The sequence below is a fragment of the Grammomys surdaster genome, unplaced genomic scaffold (assembly GCF_004785775.1).
Source record: "Grammomys surdaster isolate TR1022 unplaced genomic scaffold, NIH_TR_1.0 946, whole genome shotgun sequence".
Classification (NCBI taxonomy): Eukaryota; Metazoa; Chordata; class Mammalia; order Rodentia; family Muridae; genus Grammomys; species Grammomys surdaster.
In genome coordinates, this window is record NW_021605365.1 from 395,193 (window position 1) to 419,160 (window position 23,968).

The window sequence follows — 23,968 nt, forward strand, 5'->3', positions numbered from 1 at the left end:
TCTAGGTCCCTGAGCATGTAGTAGCTATTAAGTGTCTCTGTATATAATCAGGCAAGTGTGGCCTACAGTCCAAAGGCTACATGCATTCTAAGATAAATATGAATGTGGAATTACTTAAAACATTAAGGTTTCCCCCTGGAACTTGATTGCAGGTTTTAAGCCTAAACTTCATAGGTGTTACAGTATCTAGGGGTTGATGTGCCTGTCTTCTTGCTTAGCAGTTTTTGTATATGCGTATCTCCACACTGTTACCTCTGGTAACATCGGCTTCCAACCCCGGGGACATATGTTCGCGGAGTGTGCACGTGGTCTGACTCTTAAGAGTTGCATCTTGCCAGGGTCAGGTGAAATGCCTAGCGCTGATGCCTGTTCAGTAATTGAGGAGATGAAAGTCCATCTTCCTTCTGCCTGCCTCAATTTCTGTGCAAGAAAGACAGCAAACAGAGCAGTTACAATTCTAGAGAACTTACCACCTCAGAGGTCCAGGATCCTCCCAGGACAGTCTGTGACCAGATATGTGACAGGTTGAAAAGACACTCATGTGTACCATGAGGGCTGGTATGAAGGACACCCTGGAGAAGAGCAGGGAGAGGGCTTTAGGGGAGTTCCTCAGAACACCAGTGCCAATGGCAGTGCTGCTGGTGTCTGTTTGCTTCCTGATCCAAAGTCTCTCCCATTTTTCCCTGCTTTGTGTGCCCCAGAAAGTTAAGAGTGTGATGCTGGGGTACTTGGTCCGTGTGCTTTTAGCCAGAATCAGAGCAGCTCTGTGGTGAGGAGCTCTGACTTCTGCCTCATCTTGGGAGTTTTCTACCTTTGAGCTCATCTTTGTGAAGAGTCCCTTCTTATCATCCAAATTTGAGTGCACCCTCTGTTCCTACAAGGACTCAGACTGACGGTATAAAGTATCCTTCTGTACCCTGTAGGCCATCTTCTGAAGTCAAGGTCTATGTTTAACACTCCATCTCTGTAGCCCACAGCCCGAACAGTAACCCGGATCTGGCCCTAACACTTAGTGAGTACTCTCTATGTGTCAATAATTATCACCTGCATCATCTCCGGGCATCCCCGAAATGATCCTGAGACTCTTTATCCCCTTGAAAAGGTAAGAGCAAAAACATCACAGAGGTTGTGTAGCTTGCTCCAGGTCACACAATAAGCACATGGCAGATCTGGGATTCCATCCCAGGCATCGTGACTCCCTGAGTCAACGTCTCAAGGCCACTTTCGGCTTGCCTTTCTGTTTGTTGTTTTGGAGGTGGTTTCTTAGCCAGAGCATCAGAAGAACCTGTTTGCCAGCTCAGGGGCAGAAGGTGATGCTGGTCACCATGGTAACAGAATCAACGGACTGTACCAGCTGTTGAGCCCTTGGGGGCAGAAGTTCTACTGCTGGCAGGAGGAGGCTGGGTCAGCATGGGGCAGTGTTTGAGGTATCAGATGCAGTGGGAGGACCTGGAAGAGTACCAGGTGGGTAGTCAGGTCACAGATTCTTGGGACAGAACTAGGAGTTTCCCAGGGCAGGAGGGACAGAGAGGAGAACTCTTGCCTAAAGTTTGGAGTCTGCCAGGCTGGCAGTGATGTCTTTTGCCTTTGTTATACTTGTGTCCACGTGATTCAGACCAATGCTTAAACCTCCTCACCCCGTATCTCCTACCCTAGAGCCCAGGGTTTTGTCTTTGTCTCAGAACGACTCTGCCAGTTTAGGCCACTTTGCCTTTTCCCCATAACATGGCCAGGAGACTAATGGCATCATCCTACCCTTTGCTACCCCCACAGACCTGGTCCTGTGGGCTTTGGTGTCATCACTTCTTCAACAGTACAGTGTGAGAGCACACCCCTCCCCTCTTTGAGGCTTCATGTTCTTCTAGGGGCCGGGATTGGGGGTGGGGAGCGGGACTGGACTGAGTGTCAGTCTCCTCTCTGATTTGTTGCAGGCTCTGACCTTCCTGACCAGAAATGAGATTCTATGGTGAGTAAAGACCCCGGCCCTCCCTTCCCTTTCCCCGAGCTGGGTTCTTTCCTGGTATGGTTTTACTCTGCCCCTGTGGTGTGATCCCTCTTAGAACCACACAGCCCCAAAGAAACATCTGGGGTGGACTGGAAGGCGTGAGAGTCCACTGGAGCAGAAGGAGACATCAGACTCAGGCTGCAGTGCTGTTACTACCACCTGAGGCAGAGGTTCTTTGTAGCTGTTGGGACTCCTTAGGGCAGTGAAGAGAATGAGGAAAGGCTTAGAAAGTGTAGGGTGAGCCTATCAGGACCATTCACTGGTCCAGTGAAGCTGGAAGCATCTTGCATACTCATCCGGCTACCTGTCCCTTCTCCTTCCTGCCCCCACCCCCAAAGCCTCCTTCCAGGGTTCAGTCTCTACCAGACACAATGAGAGCAGAGGGTGTGTTCTCAAGGAGGACTCTTCCTTGTGGGAAACTTCTTGGCCAAAGTCCTATTCATCCAGAATGGAGTTGTGACAAATGGCTTTGTAGGGCATGAAATGGGATGACCAGGGTAGATGTTCTTGTAGCCAGGTAGGTGCCCAACAAAGTTGTGTGGTATGTAAATGAGCGTTCCAGGACACTTTTGGAGAAAGATAGTGAAGATGGGAATGAGTAGACCATTTAGACACTATCCTGGACACACACACACACACACACACACACACACCACCCCTTGTCCCCATTGGCTCTTCTTGAACTGACTTTCGGCCAGACATCACAAGCATTAGACTCTCTAGGCACAATAGGGGTAGCTACGTGACAAAGAGCCATGGAGACCAGGAATAGTCTTGAGGCTTTGCTACCTTTCTTTTTAAAAGTACTACTTATTTACTTCCTTTTTTTTTCTATACTGGGAATCAAAGCTGGGGTTTCATACGTGCTAGCCAAGGACTCTAGCACTGAGTCACACTCTAAACTCACTTTTATACATAGAGGGGGAAAAAATGGCAAAATTCCAAGTGAGCTGTATGTTACGACTTACCTGATCCCTACTGATATTTCCTAAGAAGTAATGTATGCATAAAACATAAAACAAGAGGAAAAGAAGCAACATTGAAATATGACTAGAAAATCCAAACAGGACGCAAGTTCTAAATGCAAAGCAAATGCCCCCATTCTCTCCAGTGGCCCTTCGTCCTGACTCAGCTCCTGCTCATTGTCAGTTTATCATCCAGACTCCCGAGAGAATGTTCCACGCATTACCTTCATCAGTGGCTCACCCACTTACATCACTCGTTGCTTCCTGAGCCTATATCCTGTTCATTTTGTTCTGTACCTTTTGTCTATTTTTTTTTTTAGGTTGTCTTCTTTGCCAGTTTTATATGAAGCATCTAGAAAGCCACCTACCCACTCTGGATCTTTCCCTTGCTTTCATGAAGTGTAATTTAACACCAGACCCTGTTGTGGATACTTAGCCTGTTGGGTGGTTGTGATGGTAGTGGTGAGGACTCAGGGAGAGAGAATATGGATGGCACACGTTTCCCCCTTGAGCGCTCTTCCCCCTATTTTCCTTTTCTCTGGGTTAGCCTTCTGAGAATAAGGTTCTTGGAAGCAAGCCATCCTTAGGACTCCCCTCTTACAAGAACTGACCATCAGGTCTTGAGGTGGCAGCTGTTCACATCCTCTTCCCGGCCTGCTTCCATCCCCATCAAAGGTGTGCATTATGGTTTGAATGTAAATGTGCCAGCAGCAGGCTCATGTGTTTGAACACTTGCCCTCCCGCTGCTGACACTGATGCTATTTCAGGAGGTTGTGGAACCTTTAGGGGGTGGGGCCTCACTGGCAAATAGAGGGCTGTAGGGTTATGGAAACTTCTGTTTCTAGACTTCTTTGCTTCCTGATCCACTAGGATTTAATAGGCCATCCCATAAGTACCCAGGACTACAGACCCAACATCCCAGCTGCCCCAGCTTGGCTTCACCATGAAGGCCTTACCCCTTTGAAACATGACCCAAACAAACCCTTCCTCTCATAAGTTATTTCTGTTAAGCGTTCTGTCGGAGCAACGAGAAAAGCAACTAATACAGTGTCTTTATGTAACTGGCCTGGCATAAATGAAGATATTCTAATGAGACACCGTGTGTCTCAATCTCAGACTGTTCAAACAATGGATCCCAAAGAATGGAAATTTCTCCAGGAGTCTCATGCCTAGAGAAGGAAAAGGTACCATTATGGGAACTTGTCTCCCTGAAAGAGGTTTTACACAGTTCTAACTGCTTGTCAAACCACCTTACAGGATGAGACTGAACCCCAGGTAATGATAGGTCAGAGATAGGTAGGACCCCATCTTGGCCAGTATGTCTTTGACATACGTATGTGCACATCCTCAGATCTCTAACTGGACTTTAACCCTGCTGAAAACGGAGAGTTGCAGGATCCCTTTGTCCCTCTTCCCTATGTGATCGTATTGAATAAATCTTTTTCTGCTTTCCACTATTAATTTGATTCCTTTAATTGGCTTATGCGGGGTGGTTTGATAACACTTCCCCATGGTAAAGGTGCAACTTCAATTGTCCAGATGTTGGTAGGGAAGCTGTGCATCACATCAAACCTGTCTTACAAGCTTCTCTTGAAGCTCCTTCCGACCTACCCTGACTAATGGCTCCATTCCTGAGCACAGGGAGCCGTGCCTCACGACTTCTTCTACCTTTGGAGCCATAGAGAAGAGGAATAGATTAGGTAGTGGGTGTTGGGTACCCTGTCTAATGAAGGCAGTGGAGGATGCGGTGGCTCAGCTCCTGCTCTACATCTGTCTCTAGACTTGCACACCTTCAGATAAGATGGACAGGAGCAGAGGGGGGGCATAAACTCTAACATGGCAGGGTGATGCAGGAGAAGGTCTTACTTCTTCAGTAAAGGTGACACCCCCCACTGGTGGAGATCATAGCCTGAGGGGCAGATTTAGATTTGGATGAGGGCCTCAGATGATCAAGATGCTCAACAGCTGGGGTTCCAAAGGAAGAAGTCACTTGGTCATCCTACTTGTATCATGATGGCTCAGGAAACACCGGTGCTGGTTCACTCACCAGCAGGACGCTGTCTTGAGTGGCTGGGGCCTCCATGGAGAACCTTAGAAGTATGATGTTCAAGATTACGAGATTAAATCAGGAAAGTCGAGTGCCTGGAGCATCCAGTCAACGTGGAGAACAAGAATACCACTAATGTCTGTTCCCACTACCAAAGGGAGAGCAAAGGCATGCTTTCTGTTTTGTTTTTTGTTTTGAAGAAGAAAGAAAAACCTGTAAGCACAAAAAGAAAGCCATAGATGAGAAAAGCTAACAGATACATGAGAAGTACCCAGTAACTACAGTCCTAAAATGGACTCAGCTGAGTAGAAAGCTGAAAGAATCTAATCTGCAGGGCTCGGAGTGACAGACTCAAAACCCAGAAAGGCCCAGGGAGCTTAGAATGCCACAGCACAGAACCAGGAGATTACAAAAGGAAACTGAGGGTCTCAGGTGAGTCTACCTCTTGCCTGTGATTCACTTGGCCTCTCACCTGCTCCAGTGTGAGAGGAGCTTACAGTCTGGATAAGAGTCACAGCCAAGCACAATGAAGCAGAGGGATCTTACACTGAATCTTCAAAGCCTTTCTATAAGTCTGACCAGGAGGACCTCTCTACATGTCAGCAGGGAACAAAGAGCCTACACCATCATGACATTTCAGAATGCCAAGACCTTCCACGGAGGGAGGAAAGGAAAAATGATACAGAGTGGGCATGGAATCAGAACAGCTTTGGGCTTGAATGAGAAGACATAACCCTTTCAAAATTCTTAGGAAAGCCATTTCCAATCTAGAACTAAGTTCCTAGCTAGTCTATCAATCATGAATGTAGGTGGGATAACAATATTTTTACATGCAATTAAATAAAGGGTGTACACATATCTGAGACAGCATTTTTGAGGATTTGCTTAGCTAAAATTAGTAATCAAACTCAAAGACCCAGGAACCAGAGAGAAAAGAATCCTACCAAATGGTTGGAAAAATTAATTACAAGGATGGTAATGAGGAAAAGCTCAAGCAAGACAGGAAACAGGCCTGGAGAACAATCGGCCATTTACCGTGCTGTAGAAAGTTTGGTGGATGAACTAATGACAGACATACTGTAATCTACGAAAAAGAAAACAAGGCAATGGTTAACTCTGGGAAAAACAAAAGGCTTGCAAGAAAGAATGTAATCACGTTACACAAGGGAAACCAGCCGTGAGCAATGCTTTAATAATAAATAAAATATAACAATAATACGGTAAATACAGAATATCGATTCGGGCAAATTGTTTTAAATTGGGACTTTGGGAAAGGAGACATATATAAAGAAATAAATCCTCCTCTTAATAGGGGCATGTCACAAGATAATGTCTATAATGAAACGGCACTGACAAGTTGGTAGCATTAGCACAGTACTTAGAAGTGTTATATAAATATCAAGGAAAAAAACCAAGAGAAACAATAAGCTGTTTGTAAAATGCCTCTGGAGAACAGAGTGGATCAGTGTGGGGTACAGGATATAAGTCACCCTGACTGTAGGCTTTAGAGTGCTTATGTTTTTAGCCTGGTGCAGTGTATTGCTTTGGAAAACTAGACTGAGAGCTAGAAGTTGCTGCTGGTTTCTGAAGTGAGGATAGTTATACACACTGACGCAGAAGTACAATGCCTGGAAAGGTACAACACATGCTGCAAACAGACCAGCTCCTCGGGCACCCAGAGTCTCGAACATGCTTATTTTAGGGGTGCATCATAGGTCAAGGAAGAAAACTGCTCAGACATTGATTTCATGGTGTGGGCTCGGAATGTACCTAGCTCACAATGTTTAGGGGAGACGGGGCCTTCATGAGCTGCTAATGTCAAGCTGGACCAGACCAAGCCCCCATCATTTTTGAACAGTTTTTCTTAAGGGGCCTCAATGATGGCCCAGTTGAATGGTGGTTGTCCACTAATAAAAACCATGAAGAAATCAATAGCAGGGTGGGGGGAAGGAGGCAATGAGTCTGTATCAGGTGTCTCACCCTCTTCACATGAATAAGCATCAAGAGGCCAGGTCACCAGATCCTCATATACTGTGACTGGAGACTGGGTCAGCCTGACATAGGCTGAGCCCTTTGGATGAATCCATGATACTCTGGAATCTCTGGGTTAAGGATGTGTCTGTTAACATGCTGTTCCCAGACCCTACTCAGGTTGGTCCTCCCTCCCTCCCTCCCTTCTTCCTTCCCTCCTTCCCTCCCTCCTTCCCTCCCTTCCTCCTTCCCTCCTTCCTTCCCTTCCTTCCTGTTGTGTGTGTGTGTGTGTGTGTGTGTGTGGTTCTGACCATAGGGTATCACACAGGTGGGCAAATGCTCTACCAAGCCTCTTATGAGGCCTCTTTTTCTTCTTAGCATCCTGGAGACTCCGCAGACTTTGTAGTCTCCATTCCCTGTTCTCCAGCATGCACAGTATGGCAAGTTTTCTTCCTGGGAGCCAAGAGCCTGGGTTTCAGGCTCAGCTCTGCTGCTTTCTGGCCGTGTGACTGGGCCCTGGTTTCTACACTATAAAACAGTGTGAGAGGACTCAGCACCCACTCTCACAAAGCCGTCATTAGGCCAAGGAGATGACATGTCATTGTGTGAGCAATATGTACCCAGCTCACGGCTGAACACAGACAGACAGCTGTTTCTACTGGGCTATTATTTCCTGTCTGCAAACGAGGAAACTGGCTCAGAGAAAGACAGTGATTTTCCCAGAGTCACACAGCTTGGAAGTAAAATTCTGCACATTTGGACTAAAGAAGGGCTATTTATAAATATCTGTGGGCTATACCATAAAACAACAAGCTTTTGACTTATGTGGTGGAGAAACCCAGATAACTGAGCCCAGGCAGGGACCAGGGGCTTATAATAAATCTCTGATTTTACTCTTGCAGGAGAAGCATCTGGAAGCTTGTAGAATCTGTGCTGTTTTCTTGGGCTTGAATAAGAACCCCGAGGCCTAGTGGGGGTACAGACCCATTTACGAATTCCCTGCAGGGTTTTAATAGAGAGTCCATTTGAGACCCACTAAACTAAAAGGTTTCAGCAGCAGTGGGCAATAGGATGGCAGAGAGAGGTACAGGCTTTCAGAGTCACAGGTATCTGACTGGATCCAGGCAGGGGAGTCACCAAGACTCTCATTTCATAAGGGAAACTGAGTCTGTAGGGTGTGTCATGGCAGGCCCAAGGTCACAAGGAGAGGTAGCAATCATCAAGGCGGGTCGGAGCCAGTCTCTCATTTCGGAGTCAAATGTGGAAGCAAGCCACACCCAGGCTGCCTGGCTGTTGGCAAGCCCAACGTGTGAGTTTCTCAAATGGCTTTGACTTTTGAGTCCATTAGTGATTAATTCAGAGCTCCGTTTCGGGCTGATCCATATTTGGAGGAGGAGAACATTCTGTGGCAGCCGAGATGCAGCCATGATTCATCTGTGGACAGCTGGTCCCTGTGGCTGTCTGGGAAAGCATGGAGTCTGGGCAGGGCCCCGTCCAGCACTCTTGCCCAGCCTGGGGATGGGTGCACAGGGGCTCTCTCCTGGGGGATATAGTGGACCCTTCAAGGGGAGATAGCACAACTCAAATTACCCATTTTAGGGTTCAGTCATCTTCTCTTGTGTCTTCCCAGTTGTATGACCTTGGGCACACTGGGTAAACTTGCCAAGTCTTAGTTTACCCATCCACAAAGTGGTCACTTGCACCTGTCCCACAGGGACTATTGGGGAGATGCTAGGATGAACATGTCTGAATATGCCCAACACACAACATGTGGTCAGGCCTGATGAGAACTGTAGGTCTTCCCAGCCTCCCTTCTCTGGGCTTCTGGGAGAGAGCGCTGGTGTCTGCGGCTCACACTTTAATGTCCACACCCATGTGACTCCTGTTTTCTCTTGTGTAAAGGAATGGCCCCTGCCTTGGTGGGTCCTTGTTACGGTATGGATGGAGGAGTGATCACCCTAGGTACACATCGCAAGCATGTATGGTTAGGGAGTGCTTAAACCTAACAGAGAGCTGGAGAGATGGCTCTGTTGATAAAGAACTCGGAACAAGCAGGAGACAGGAGTCTGGTCCTTAGAACCTGTGTGAAAATGGTGAGCACCACCTCTGACTCAGAGGTGGGAAGACAGAATCCCTACAGTTCCCTGGCCGAACAGTCTAGCTGAATCGGTGAGATCTGGGTTCAGCGAGGGATCCTGCTCCCCCCTCAATAAGATGGAAAGTGGTAGAGCAAGACAGGGAACCCCACCTCTGGACCCCACAGGCACATGTACAAGGTACATGTTCTTACCCTGCCCCCCACACATAGCCAAAGTTAGATTGCTTTTTAGCTGGGCAGGATGATAGGTACATACGCTTAATTCTAGCACTTTGAGGGCAGAAGCAGGCAGATCTCTGAGTTCAAGGCAAGCTTGGTCTACATAGTTTCAAGATAACCAGGGCTACACAGTGAGACACTTCCTTTTAAATAGAAAGAAGGAAAGAGAGAGAGAGAGAGACAGAGACAGAGAGAGAGAGAGAGAGAGAGAGAGAAAGAGAGGGAAAAAAAAAAAACAGAAGCAATTCTAACAATGATAATGTCAAAATGCTCCCTCTCCCTTCCTGCCCACCCTTCCCCTTAGAGGTCAGTAGGGATGGAACCCCTAGCAGAAATGGTCTTTCTTTCTTCCTGTTGATCTGAGATGACTCTTCCCATCCCAACACCTTCTAGAATTCTCTCTTAACCTCCCCACACCTGCTTTTTGGTTTTGTCTTAATACTTACATGGAGCCTCCGGGGACAGTTAGGGCCTCTTACTAGATCGACAGGGTCATGGCTCTCTCCATGCATCTCCAAGCCCTGGTCCCCCTCCCGTTTTCCAGGCCCTCCCAAGTCAGCACAGAATGATCAGAAAGAGACAGCCAGGAGTGGAACCCGTGTCTACGGTTTCTGCTCACACGCTTGGTAGGGGAGGAAAAGGATTCACGTGGGTTTGTCTGCCTCATCAGTCAGCATTCCAGGAGGACAAAGGCAGCGTTCTCAGCTACAGTCCTGAGAGGCGATGGAGGGTGGAGAGACACCTCAGAGGCTGTGGAAGTGTCTAAACACCAACTGTCCCTGCCCACGGCCTGAGGTGTCCAGGTGCAGGTTGGAGCTGCTGCTCTGGCCTCCTGGAAGGACAAACTTAGCTAAGAGCTGTGCTGAGGTTGTGAGCATAGGGGAGACGAACCCTGACTGTTCTCTCGTGGCCTCCAAATTCTGCTGGGGCTTCTTCTGGGCTCAAGCCCATTTGGAAGGTTGGAAGCAAACAAGCTGGTGGCAGTTGTTGGAGCCCAGCCTCCCAGAGTACAAAGCTGGGACACTGCGGGCCAGCAGAGCCTTTGCTTGTTTTTCCTCCACTTGTCCACGGCTGAGACTCAGAGGATGCTTTCCTCATCAGTGAGCTGGGACAAGATGACTGTCTAAATGGGGAGCAGAAGATGGCTCTTCATTCTCTGTCATTGGGCACTTGGCATGGACTCCTCCCCCCTCCCTGTACTCTAGTCAGAGAATCACCCCTGAATTCTTCACTTGGTCACATGACCCTAAAATCCCACTGACTAAAATCCATCTGAGTTTATGTGGGGATGTCAATGGAGGGACTGTGAGTTATTCACCCAGAACGTGAATTAAATTGCTTGCTCCTAGCACTCGGCTTACATCAGAGGTCTGATGCTAGAGAAAGGCCATATAGAGAGGGAGTAGAGGAAAGAAGGGTACATTTGAAGCATAAAGAGGCTGACAAAAGTGGCTGGAGGGCGACGAGATGACTTAGCAAGTAAGGCGTCTGCTGCCAAGCCTGGAAGCCTGAGTTAGAAAATCGGACTCATGTGGTAGGAAGAACAAGCTCCTGAAAGTTGTCTATGACCTCCATGAGCACGCGAAAGCATGTGCTTGTGTTGGGGCAGGGTGTACTTGCACACGCATACACACACACACATGCTCACACACACACATGAGTGTACACACACATACACGCATGCACACACACACACACACACACACACACTAAATAAAAATGCAATGATGATAAGGAGGAGGCTGGGAAGAAGGCCCAGGTGAGGTGAGTGGGCTCCCTCCATTATCAGCTAGCTTGAAGTGGTGCAGCAGCAGAAAGTGCCACGTGCCCAGTGCACAGGAGAAGAGCCCAGAGAGGAGGCAGGGACTCAGGTCTATCTAGATATGAAGAATGTGTTTTAAAACATATTATAGTTATACCCTCACACATGCACAAGCGTGCATGCACACACACATCTGTACACTTCACTTCACTTTCATTGAGCCTGCATCACAAGAGAGGTATTGATGACTCTTTATCCAAATGATGAAGTCAAGGCTCAAAAGCATTAACCAAGTTGCCCAAGACCGCACAGCCTTGCTGGGTCTGCTGTCTGCCCTGACCTCCACTAGCTGACACAGACACTAGCCTTGTAGTCCCAAGAGCAGCAGGTGGACAGAGCCTGCTGTCCAGGATAATGTGAGAACAGAGGCTACAGGGTTATCTTCTCTTGGCCTGGGCCAGGCTGGGCCAGGGTTCCTTCCTATTGTTTTCTCAGTGATCATACAGTCATGCAACCATGTGTCTGTCATTTACAAAGTTCCCAGGCTGCCTACAGATGGAGAGGGGACATGATAAGGGCAAGAGGTAGACGGTTCAGGGCTTCAGTCTACAGGGACCATTTGCTGCCAGCTGTCTGGCTTGGCTGTCAGGTTTACCAGCTGTCAGCACATGGATTTGGAACCTGGCTCCTGTGTTCACCAAGTGACTTCTCTTCTCCATGCTGAGGACGGGAGTGTCTATAGATGTCTCCATCTATACCCAAGGGACTGGAAGGAGCTGTGGCAGTTCCTGGCAGCTCTAACATTCCAGAATAAACACTGTGGAGTGTGGTCCATGTGACATACCATAATATAGTCTCACCTTTCCCATTCCCAGATCAGTTTTAGAACCCCACATTGACCATGGGAAGATGGAGAGATGTTTCCTGTTCCATGTCAGTCCATCCTTAGTCGGTTCTGTTAATGACACATCCCACACACATGAACATGGGGCTCCATAGCCCCCTTTCATTCCCATGTGACAACCATATCTCTCTTTCTCTTTAGCATCCACGACACCTTCCTGAAGCTCTGCCCCTCGGGCAAGCACTATAAGGAGGCCACACTGACCATGGACCAGGTCAGCTCCCTTCCTGCTCTGAGGGTGAGTCCAGGATGAGGAGAAGCTGAAGTTGTTGCAGTGGCAGAGCAAAGTAGCTCTTCCCTGTTGAGTGTTAAAAAAAATCAGCTGATACCTTCACTCCCAGGGGCTCTGGGATTTACAGGCAGAGGGCTCATCAGGAAATGGACCTCAAATACTTCTCACACATGTCTATCTGCCTCCTATCAGAACTGTGAAGACAGGTTTACTGACCACTGCCTTCTCTCAGGTGAGGACAACCCAGCCAGGGCTATGAGAGTCACCCCAGCTGGAATCTCTCACTGGCCCTGTTCATGGGCCTTCCGATCCCACATCTGCCAGTAACTTCTGAGCCTCATCTCATGATCCGACCTCTGGGGCTCCCCATACTCCACTTTTCACCTGACCCCAGAGACCCTTGCCCTATCTCATTCTTTCTGCTGCTCATTGTATCCCAACTAGGGTGAGTAGAAATGTGTGGGGACCCACAAAGGGCCACTAGGGGACATCTTTCAGAGCATCTGCCAAGTCTTTGGCCCACCCTGTCTTTTGCTCATGCCACTTCAGGAGACTAGGGCTCTTATGGAGGAACTGAGAGTTTTCTCCAGTTCTTCTAGGAGAAGAAAGGTGTGGATCCTGAAGACTACCCTCTAGCCTGCCTTTGTCCATGCCTGTAGGTCTGTGTTTCCAAGTGTTTAAAAGGAGGAAAAGCACCCTGATTTTAGCTCTTTAACTAATTCCTCATCCACCCACCCATCCATCCATCCATCTATCCATCCATCTATCTGTCCATCCATCATCTGTCTGTCTGTCTCTCCATCTGTCCACTCATCCATCCATCTATCCATCCATCCACCTTTCCATCCATCCATCCATCCATCCATCCATCCATCCATCCATCCATCCATCTGTTCATCTGTCCACCCATCCTTCCATCAGTGTTGCCCATCTCCCTAAGCCAGGGCCCACAGACATATCCAACCGGAAGCCTGCTGGGCCACGAGTGACCATCAATAGCTTTGAGTGTAATTCCTCACAAAACTCTAAAGGGTCTCAAAACCCTTTTCCTGGACCAGTATGAGTTTTCCTTTTTGTTTTGTTTTAATTTTGGTTTTGATGTTTTGGGACACGCGTGGCTCTTGAGAATGAGGTTTGTAGATGACAGTGCCATTTCACAATATCAAAGGCCGGACACACTTGCTGAAGTAACATACACATTTCCCTTTGACTTTCTCTACTTTACTGTGGCTGAATCCTACACTCCATGTTCCCAGGACAGACAGACAGGCAGGTGTGTGCACATACATACACACATTCTGCTCTTGTGGTAAGACCTCAGTTTTTTCCTATGTAAAATGGGGGAGCAGTGGAGTGACTTGGAGGCTCCTGAATCCCAGCAGCCTGCAGCTCTCAGTACTACCCCATGCCTCTCCATTCCTTAGGAACAGTGGCTTGAGATTATTTTAGTTATGAAAAGACCCTGCTCTTCCCCAGGGCAGGCTGGCGAGGCCCAGAGGTACACAAGAAAAGGACTCTCCTGTACTCTGAGGTTTTAATTAAAACCTGTCCATGGTTTGTGAGAGGCAGTGGTGGGCCGTCAATCACAGCCCTCAGACTTCCTTATGCATCATTTGGACCTTGGTGGAATAGTGATCTGAGTTGTCATTATACAGTGAGGGGACGCCTTCCCTTCTGTCTGGACAGGATGGCCTCTGACGGTAAGGGACAGGTTGGAGATGAGGTCCAGGGACTGGTAGGAGAAACTGGCTACTGAGTGAGGATTTCTTTTTAATCATTCAGCCAATGCTACGTGGTCTCTCCTAAATGTCAGTCCATGCCCTCAGGTATAAAGCAGGGTGGGAAAGCAATGATGGTGGGTGGGGGTGTGTGTTGAAATACAAGGAAGGATGTCAAAGAATGAGAAAATGCGGGCAGATGTAGAGCTATCCAAGAACTGTATAAATTTTCAACAGTACAGGAAGATACTTTCTGCACAGGGAATGAGCTCCTCACCACTGAAAAGGGCCAAGCGGGGCATGCCAGGAGGCCCTCGGCAGGGGTATGCTGGCATATACTTGGTACCACAGGGAGACTGGACTCAATGCTCCCTCAGATCTGTAATTCTGGCTCTGGGGTGGGTCTTGTTCTCTTTGGGATCACACGCCAGCGTGTCCCAGACTCTTTACTCTGAAACTGAAGTTTATTTTGAGCAGGGACTAGAGATACCGACCTTCAGTTTTTCCAAGTAAGGACATTTAAAAAAATATGTCATCCATAATCACCATCAATTCACTTTAAACATTGTTAATTTTAGCCAGTCCTGATAATGCATGCTGTAATCCCAGCATTTGGAAGCTGGAAGCAGGGGAATAAGGGGGTTCAAGACCAGGCTAGGCTTATGTGAAACACTGTCTCAAAACAACAATACACCAAAAATAAATTAATTAATTAAAACACACACACACACGCACATACACACACACACAGAGAGATACATACATAGACACACATACAGAGACACAGACACACACACACAGACACACACAAATACACACATACAGAGACACACACACAAACACATACACATACATACATAGACACACAGAGACACACACATACACACAGACATATAGAGACACACACACACTTTCACATTCACATACACAAACATACAGAGACACAAACATACACAGAGACAGACACACACAGACACACATGCACACATACACATGTACAGAGAGACACACACATACATTCACATACACACATACAGAGACACACAAACACACATACATACACTCACACACACAGATGCACACACACACACACTTTTTTGTCTTTCTCATTATCAGTTGTCAGGAGCCGTGTTCCTGGCCTCAGGCTACACTTGTGTCCTTTCCAGCCTCTACCCAATCTTAGACAAGTAGAACCTTGCAGCCCAGGAATGGGAGCCTGTGATTCACTATCCAGACCTTTCTGAGTCAAGCTTGGAGAGGGGGCCCCAGGGAACTTTACGGATAGGTATGGCTTGGTTAGGGGACGTGGATGGACTGAGATGAATGAAGTTTTGTTTTCTTACTTTCATCATGGAAAAAGCAGGCTTGTGCTTTAGAGAGCGAGGCATGAGAAGGTTCCGGGTAGCAGGGATAACCGGAAAAGCCTGTGGACAAAGGCGCCTAGTGGTTGGGACACTGTGCCCCTTTTCCATGTGGGGTTTGGTGCTCTGTTTGTCTGCTGTATTTGATGTCTTTAAAAGTCAATTAGCTCAATGTTTCTCTTCCTGTAAATAACCATCTCGCTTTCTGTAAACACTCTGAGTGTGGCATGGGATGACTCGGGTGTCTGGCTTCCTGGCCCCGCGTCTTTGTGTCCACCTGGGATGATGCTGGCAAAGCCTGAGAGAAAATAGAGTGGTCTTCAGGAAAAGGGTGGGACAAAGGCTTACCCCTCAGTCAGACCATCTCCACTCTCTCTCGGCCCCACCCCCACCCTCAACTACAAAGACACACTTAGATTGCTCTGCTGAAATCTCAGCCCTAGACTTCCTCTTAGAGGTGTTTAGCTCTCTGCCCTCTCCCATGACATCCCCCCTTCCGTCCCTCCTCTCATGACTTCCCGGTGTAGTGATGGAATAATTTTGGGTAAAGGAAAATGTAGTGTTACATAGTCTGTTTTTGGTTATTTTTAATAAAGATACTTGCAGCAGGCAACTTTACTGAGAAAGCACCTGTATTTAGTTCAATCTTGGAAGCTGTAGGCTGTGATGAGGGGCTCCCCGCGGCTGTGTGCATCATAGCAGGGTCACAAGGATAACTCTTTCCCTCTCCTCTTTTAAAGCCACTAGAATTCACTCACAAGAGCCCCACCAGATACTCAGCCAATATCTGACCCAGTCACTTCCCTACAGCCTCACTTCTGGGCACTGCAGTAAAATAGGGTTTCTACCCCATTAACGTAAGGCTTTGTGGAGAGTAAACTCCTTCAGTGAACAGAGATGGGGGACAATTGTATCCAGACCATTAGGAAGAACTTCTGCAGGGTGGTTGTATGCCCTACTCCAAGCTGAGCTGTGAAACAAGACGTGGAGTTTTCTCTCTGCACAGTTTCCTTGTTACTGTTTTTCTGGATACAATAATTGCTTTCATTTAGTTTTCTTCGTACATATCATTAACTCACCACCAGGGCTCCACCAGTTGTCTCAGTCTCCGCCAGTGTTCAGAAGGGTGGGTTTTCTGTATGCTTCATTTTCTTAGGCAAGCTCTTCTTGGTCCTTATGATTGATGTAGTCAGGACAAGGTTGTACTTTGAACCCAGAACGTGTCAGTATCCCAGGTAATATTGTGTCCTGATCCTTCCAGAGTCTTCCCACATCTCCCTGGGATTGGTAGGGGCAGATCCTTCAGTGGCTTTCTCATAAAGAATACTGAGAGGTGAGTGTTTTGACCCCTCACGCGTCTGAAAACATTCTCCTCTTCCCTTCACACTCGACTGAGCATTTAGATGAAATTGGATTATAGATTGGAAACCATTTATCTTCAGGATTTGAAAAGTATCACTTGACTGCATCTTTAGCTTGTACTGTTGTTAATGAGAAATTCAAAGCCTTTCTGTTTCCTCATTGTGGTGTATGTGTTCGTCCTTTTGCTGTTGTTTCTTTGTTCATGCCCACTTTCTTTCTAAAAACGAGCCTTTCTCATTCTTTGGCATCCTGGTGTTGGGGTTACAGGCACACACAACCATGCCTGGTTTTTAACACAAAAGATGGGGGCTTCAGTTTTAGGCAGACATGCTTGCAGAACAAAGAACCCTTACCCACTAAACCATCTCTGAGCCCTTACCTGGTCTGTGATAGTCTTTCATTGATTTGGGGCTTATCCATAGGTCTAGGCTGGCTGTCCATCAAGCTCCAGGAGTCTGTCTGTCTCCATCTCCCAAGAGCTAAGATTATACGCACAAACCACCATGTCTGGCTCTTTTACATGACTTCTGAGACTCAAACTCAAGTCTTCATGCTTGCTGTGTAGACACTTGCCAACTCTGCCATCTCTCTAGCCCTTATCTCTCTTCTTTCTGGGCTTGTTCAACTTTTATCTTTCTACTACAATGAGCTTGTCACTCTTCCTCTTAAGCATTTGACTTCCAGGAGTGCATCCTTGTTCTCTACTTCTCTCTTTCTTGAGTCACACCCCTCCCTGCCTCTACCACTTCTCCCGAATGCTCATGTGGTATCTTCTCTGATCTTCCTTTGAAGAACTTTTTGCAGTTTGCTGCCTGGAATCCTTGCTTTTCATGACAGAGGCCTTCTTTGAATATCTGGTAATCGTTTGCTCATAATGATGACTGTGAATGGTTGCCAAAAAAAAAAAAAAGAACCTGTTTCAAAGCTTGAGCCCGTGGGTGGTGTCTGTCAACTGGAGTGCCAATGATGAGTGACCTGAAGGGGCCTTTTTTTTTTTTTTTTGAGGATTCCCTAGAAACACTGGAGTGTTCTGTGAGCCAGAGCCAAGTTGAGAAACAGACTGCATGGGTCTGAGTTTAACATCCACTTATTTGCTCAATTCTCAGTCCTTAGTGGTGTTTGGTGTCCCCCAGAAAGGCACTAATTGGCTCTCACAAGAGAAAAGCTTCCCTGTCTTTGGTAAGGCTGGAGACAAAGAAGGCAGTCCCAGGGCATGCAGTATAAAAGGCTCCGGAATTCTAGACACTCTGAAACCCTTGCCAGGAGCCCTCCATGTAAGCTGCCTATTCCCAGCACTACCAGGGTGTGCAGACCCAGAGCCCATAGCGAGTGGGCCATTGTTACCTTTCTGATGTGGGCTCAGTCCTGATTTCTTGTCTCTCTAGCGTTCACTCACAACTCATCCATCCTTGTCCCTGCAGGTGTGCTTGTTGACTGCTGTTCCCTGCTGGTGTGCTGTGTTTACTTGTATCTCCAAGAAATCCCTTTATTTCCACTGCAGTGAGTGCCACAGGGCGTGAGGCTAGGTGCAAGTGTTCATTGCTTCTGGGTAAACTAAAACATCACAAACACCAACTCTACGGTCACCTCAGCATCTCCCACACATGGCAGCTGTCTCACCGACTTCTGTCTTCTCCTCCCAATTCTGCACCTGCCGAATGTCCCATTTTGGTGTCCTCAGAGCCTGGTGCCTGCATGGTTCTCATTCCCATGCTCACACCAGATACCCTGCAGGCTACTGGGATCCTCTCTCATCCCCAGGAGGGTGCTCCCCAAGGCGCCTACAGAATGTTGCTGTCCTCTCCTCTGCTTTCATTATCAGAGAGGGGGAACAATGGATGAGGGTGTGTGTGTGTGTGTGTGTACAGAATGCCTGGTACAGAGGGATACGCATGTACCCTTCTCACCCCCTAAAAGCCAGATATTACCACCAGTGGCTGGTTGTGCACTGTGTGAAATCTCCAGCTTTACAGAGCCTTTTGTTGGGGAGCTCTGGGCAGAGAACAGGGGGTCATAAGCCACCCTCATCTTTGCAAAGCTCAGACTCTAGATCTTAGTGCCCAAACCTGGTACCCTAGTAGTCTTATAACTCTTGTGGGCGTGGCTCCTCATAGACAGGTCTAGCCAGACACACCTCAGATAGACATTCTCCAACAGTGTTCTTTCATATTACTTGGGAGGCCAAGGGAAAGATTTTTCTGGGGGCTTGACATGTCTCAGGGCAACATACTCTGCCCACCAGAAGGCCAGGGGAGCATCTTAATATGTCCTAAGACTAGGCTGGGGCATTAGCTGGGAACCCAGGGAACCTGCACATAGACTTTCCTAGTGTAGCCTGCTCGGCTGGATGTCTACCCCGAGACAAGCTAGGATCCCCAGCCTAGAGAAAAGTCTATAAGTGGAAGCCTCACTCCATCCTGCTGGGTCCCAAGCCAGAAAGGGCCTTTGGGTCCGTGGGTTCCTTTTCCATGGGTGATGGCACAGGTATGAGTGGCTTCTTCAGTGCTTTCCTCTGGGGACACTTGGGTGAGAGGGAGACTGTGCCAGGACACCAAGGTTCTCCCTGACCGTTTAGCAACTGACTTGCTCACAACTGTCTCACGGCTGCAAACACAGGGACAGAGGAGAAGGGACACACAGGATGACAGGCCCCCTCTCCCTTTTCAAGCTGAGACTGTAGCCATGCGTTATCTTCAGAACTCCTCCACACCCCGAGGAAACACATTATCAGAGGGTCCTTAGAGGAAGAGCTGACAGAACTCCCTAATACCCAGGACAGCCCATCGAGTGCCATTGAGTGAACTCAGTGGCAGCAGGAGGGGACAGCTGGGTCCTGGAATAATCCTCAGACTGTATTTAGGCCACTGTCCTGAGCCCCCATCATCCTCAGCTATTTTTCCTGGCATGCTATAAAAAAATAAATTTAAAACAGCAAAGGATTTTCTGGGTGCAGCAATCCCAATGCCCAGCCACAGAGCCCTGCCCACTGCCCTGGGTCACATGGCTCGAGGTGATTCACAGTCTGCCTTGTTTGAATCTCACAGTACTTGGGTGTCTCCCTATCCTATAGACAAGCAAACTGACCTGTCAAAAGCCCTCCCAAACTCTGCCCATTCACCAATACACTTAAATGCAAGAATCCCATTTGCTTCTCTTCATCTCCTTCAGAAGAAGGCTCCAAAATGAGTGTGGACATATGTATGTCAAGAGCAGAGAGCAGGATGGGAAAGTTATTGGCCCGGGCAGTAGATGATAGACTCTGTAGGATGCAGTCTCGTGCAGAAGGTCCCACTTGTGTGTCTCTGTGTTGGTGGGGCTTCTATGTAGATCTCTGTATGATGGTAGGGCCCCTCCTTGTCTTAGCACACAGTCTCTCTGGTTCCTGGATCAGGCCTGGGAATTGTCTGATTCTCAAGTCCCCAGACTGAGCTCCACCCCTGGTACCCAGACTCCTGAGTGGGACAAATGTTCCACTGAGAAAAAAGAGAGAACAAAGCCCGCTGGGCTCCCAGGCTCTCCCTAAAGCCCCACCTCCAGGGGCCCGAGGTCACTTGGAGATTTTCACTCATCCCAGACAAGCAGCTGGATCTCAGAAATAAATAAATACTAGAGGTCGACCAGAGACCCATTGCCTCTCCAAATGGAACCCGCAAGCTCAGTTCTCTGCTCCCTCAAGGGCTGCAAGGCACTGGTCCACCAGGCAGAGCTCAGGCCAGCTGGCTGCCCTAGCCTGGCCCCAAACAGTTCAGAAACCTGAGCAGCGCCCAGCAGGGTCTAGCACATGCATCACCTCATTTCATCTACAAGGTAACTTTGAGAAGGAAGTACCCTCCTCTGCAGCTGGGAAGATCAAAGGGTTTGAGCAGCTCATCAGTCGGAAGGAGGACTGGAGTCAGCAGTCCCAGCCTCCGAGTCTCGCTCCCTAAGGCCCCGCCCCGGCCCCAGTGGGAGGGTCCCGGCTCCCTGATGTCGAGTAGGAGCTGGGAGGGCAATTTGGCAGCTGGCTCACTCCCTGCATTTTCAAGCATCATTAGATCTTTTTTCTGACAACTTCATCAGTTAGCAGGGCTTGGAATTGGCAAAAATCCTTATTTAGACATTCAGCCAAAGAATTAAAGGGTTTGTTTCAGAAAAAGCTCAGTGCTGAGGGAGGCCATCTCTGTTCTGGGATGAGCAGCCACTGAGGGATTAGGTCTGACGCCCGGCTTTGTCATGGGCATTCTGCAGTCTTGGGTACATCACTGGTCCCCAGGCTCCAGTTTCTTCATCTTTCAAGTGGATACACTCTCACTTCCTACCAGATAGCTAGGAAAACTTGGGGACGGTAAAAGAAAGGGCTGGGTTCTAGTGTCAGCTTCTCTCAGCAGATTTTCCTCCGTTGGAATGGGGCTCTCACAGAGATCACAGAGACACGTTTCCCTCATTCCCCGGGGGAGTTTTGTGTCCTATAGCCAGCGAGTGGCCCCAAGAAGAGGGTAATAGACAGACGTTTTCACAACCGTCTAGTGCAGTTGCTCAGTCCGTCTTTCCCCCATCTTGGGTCTGGAGTAGAGAGGTAAATGTCTTCAGTTGCACAGGCTGGGCCATTTCCCGGTCTCCTCGAATGTTACATTTTACTCTCATCCACCCCCGGGGAATTATCCGCTGCTGCTGACTCCAGAGGAGTAATTTGGGGCAGGGATCTGTCCAAAGTTACCTTGCTAGAATCCAGCAAAGACCGGAATTCAAATCAGAATGTGTGGTCAGGGTCTAACCATCCTTGCCTTTTCTCTGCCTAGCACTTACTGGAGGTTTTTCCCAGCCAGGCCCTTAACTAATTCCATCATGATTCATGATTCCTCAGTTCCCAAGGGCAGAACAGATTCTCAGTGCTGTGGCCTAAGAGGCAATTGGTGTTAGAGAAAAAAAGCTCCCAGGCAAAGCCCTGAACTTCCCAGCGTCCTTGCCTTTAAGATGGAGCGATGCATCCTCTCTAGGTTCATAGAAGGACCCTATCACACCACATACATCTCTGTGCTTGCTGCCCCCGTGAGAGGTTCTGGACTTAAGTTGGGATAAACACTACTGGGAAGGCTGAAGGAACAGGAGGCTATGTGGAGGAAGGGTTATCCCAGGTATCTGCGGTGTCTGGGCATCCTGTGACCAGGCTAAGACAGGCATTGTTCGTGTGTGTGTGTGTGTGTTTATGTGTGTGTATGTGTTGACTGTATATGTGTACTGCATCTGTGTCTATGTTTGTGTGTATGTGTATTTGTGTGTATATGTGTGTGTACGTATGTGTGTATGTATGTGTTGCCTGTGCATGTGTACTGCATCTCTGTGTGTGTGTGTATGTGTATTTGTGTGTGTATGTGTACGCATGTATGTGTGCATGTATGTGTGTTTATGTGTATGTGTGTGTATGTATATGTATGCATGTGTGTATGTATGTGTGTGTATGTGTGTGTATATGTATGTGTTGCCTGTGTGAATGTACTGTGTATGCAAACCCTCCTTCCTGTGTGAAGATGACATACAGTTGAAACTCTTTTTACTGTAAGACTTGGGCCCACTGTAAGACTTCCCGGCAGTACTGAAGGGAAAAAGCAGCTAAGGGCCTAAGGAGGGACCTATGGGCTTGTCCAGCACTCCAGGCCTTGTCCTGCCCTCAGAGTACAAGATAAATAAGCCCCCTCAGCTTTTCAAGAGTGCTGGTCCCCAGGGCCTTCTCAAGCTGCTGGCTGGAGGCTATTCCCCTCATGTCTTTGCTGATAACTTCATTTGTGCCCCCAGAGACCTCAGACTGGTTTAAAAATAGAAAAAGTAAACAACATTGTTCCTCATGCACCCCCCCCCTTTCCCTTCAGGCTTCCTAACGAGGTGCTGGCTGGGCCTGCCAGGGCCCTGTTCCCAGGGCTTTTGACCCTCTGCCTGCTGCCACCTCCATGGGGACTAGACGCCCTGCAGCATGGAAGGGTTTCCTGGTGGTCTGAGCATGATATGAAGAGGGAGGAACCATACCACCTGCCTTGTGCTCGGTCACATCGGCCCTACACAGATGGAGGTGGGGACATCTCCCAGGTGTGGGGGATGAGCTCAGCTATAAAGGGACCTTCTGGAGAGTTCTCCCATTTTTGGCTCTGGCCTTAGCCCCTTTCAGAAGGCCCATAGCCCTCTGTTAAATACTAGTGCTGGCTGAGATTTGCCAAGAACTCAAGCTTGCCATTTTGCATTCCAGCTCTTTAGCTGGCAGCCCGTGTCACACCTCAGTTGACTCTATGTGAAAAACAGACCAAATGGTAGCATCGCATCTCACCTCAGAGAGATTCATCCTGACTAGATGATGGGTGTGCCAGGGAAGTGAATGGGACTTGAGGGTCCGTGGTCTTAGAGGAATAGCCAAAGAGGGAAGGTATGACCACAGGGGAGGGGCCCATCTCCCATCTCAAACAAAACAACAGGAAAGAAGTAGGTGTCCCCAGAAAGTCACAAGGAAGGACCCAAAATTACAGTATTCTGCCAGAAGAAAGACTTGGGACCATAAGCACATGAGCTGCCTGATAGCCTGCAGAGGACCAGGCTCCACACATGACCTGCCTGATATCCTGCAGAGGACTAGGCTCCAGGCCTTAAGCTCGCCCTTGGCAGTGAGAGCTGACACATGGAGAAAAGGTGATCTCTGATAGTCCTGCACCCTGAGTTCAGCTAGGTTCTGGGAGGGAAGCCAACCTTTTCCTCACTCTGTCTGAGGGCAAGTGCCAGAGGTAGGTGGTGGCTCATCTAGAGTCGAGGATAAAATAAAGTACCTGTGATTATGACACAGATCCTCAGGTAGCAAAGAACTTCCCCATCAGAAATGACTTCTCTCTGTACATGGCTAAAGGGTTCTGCTTCACACTGTCTCCAACTGCTGTCCACCCAGAGCCCGTATTTGTCCTGTCCCAAACCTCTCATGAACCGATACCTACAGGGGAAAGCCAGAGAAACAGCTGGCAAACAGCTTTGGGGCGTGGACTGGCTTCCTCTCTAGAAAGCAGAGCCTGGCCCTACAAGCTGCCCTTGCCTCTTCTTTCCCAGGCAAATGGGACAGAAAGAACAGCCCAGGTTCAGGCCAGCAGATGATATAGTCCATCCTCCTCTCTTGAGTTGCCTGGTCTTTCCAAAGGCCCCTGAGTACCAGGGAGCCCTGGGAAAATGAGGGGAGAGAGTTTCCCTGGGTGGGCACTGGGATCAGCAAAGGCCCCAGTAAGGCTTCCAGAACACTGTGGAAAACCACATCAGAACTGAAAAGATGGAAGGAAACTAATGATGGAGGGAAACCGATGATGGAAGGGGATGTCTCAGC

At 48.3% G+C, this 23,968-nt stretch overlaps 1 protein-coding gene across 1 annotated transcript in view; it reads left to right on the top strand.

Annotated features, from left to right (window-relative positions):
* Positions 1 to 1,358: 1,358 nt before the first annotated feature.
* Cib4 (calcium and integrin binding family member 4) overlaps positions 1,359 to 23,968 on the top strand; it is a 55,589-nt gene continuing 32,979 nt past the window's right edge. Inside the window, exons 1-3 of the mRNA XM_028782951.1 lie at positions 1,359 to 1,464; positions 1,932 to 1,966; positions 12,113 to 12,209. Of these exons, the coding sequence (XP_028638784.1) occupies positions 1,411 to 1,464; positions 1,932 to 1,966; positions 12,113 to 12,209 (186 nt within the window). The 5' untranslated portion in view covers positions 1,359 to 1,410. The remainder of the gene's footprint in view (positions 1,465 to 1,931; positions 1,967 to 12,112; positions 12,210 to 23,968) is intronic.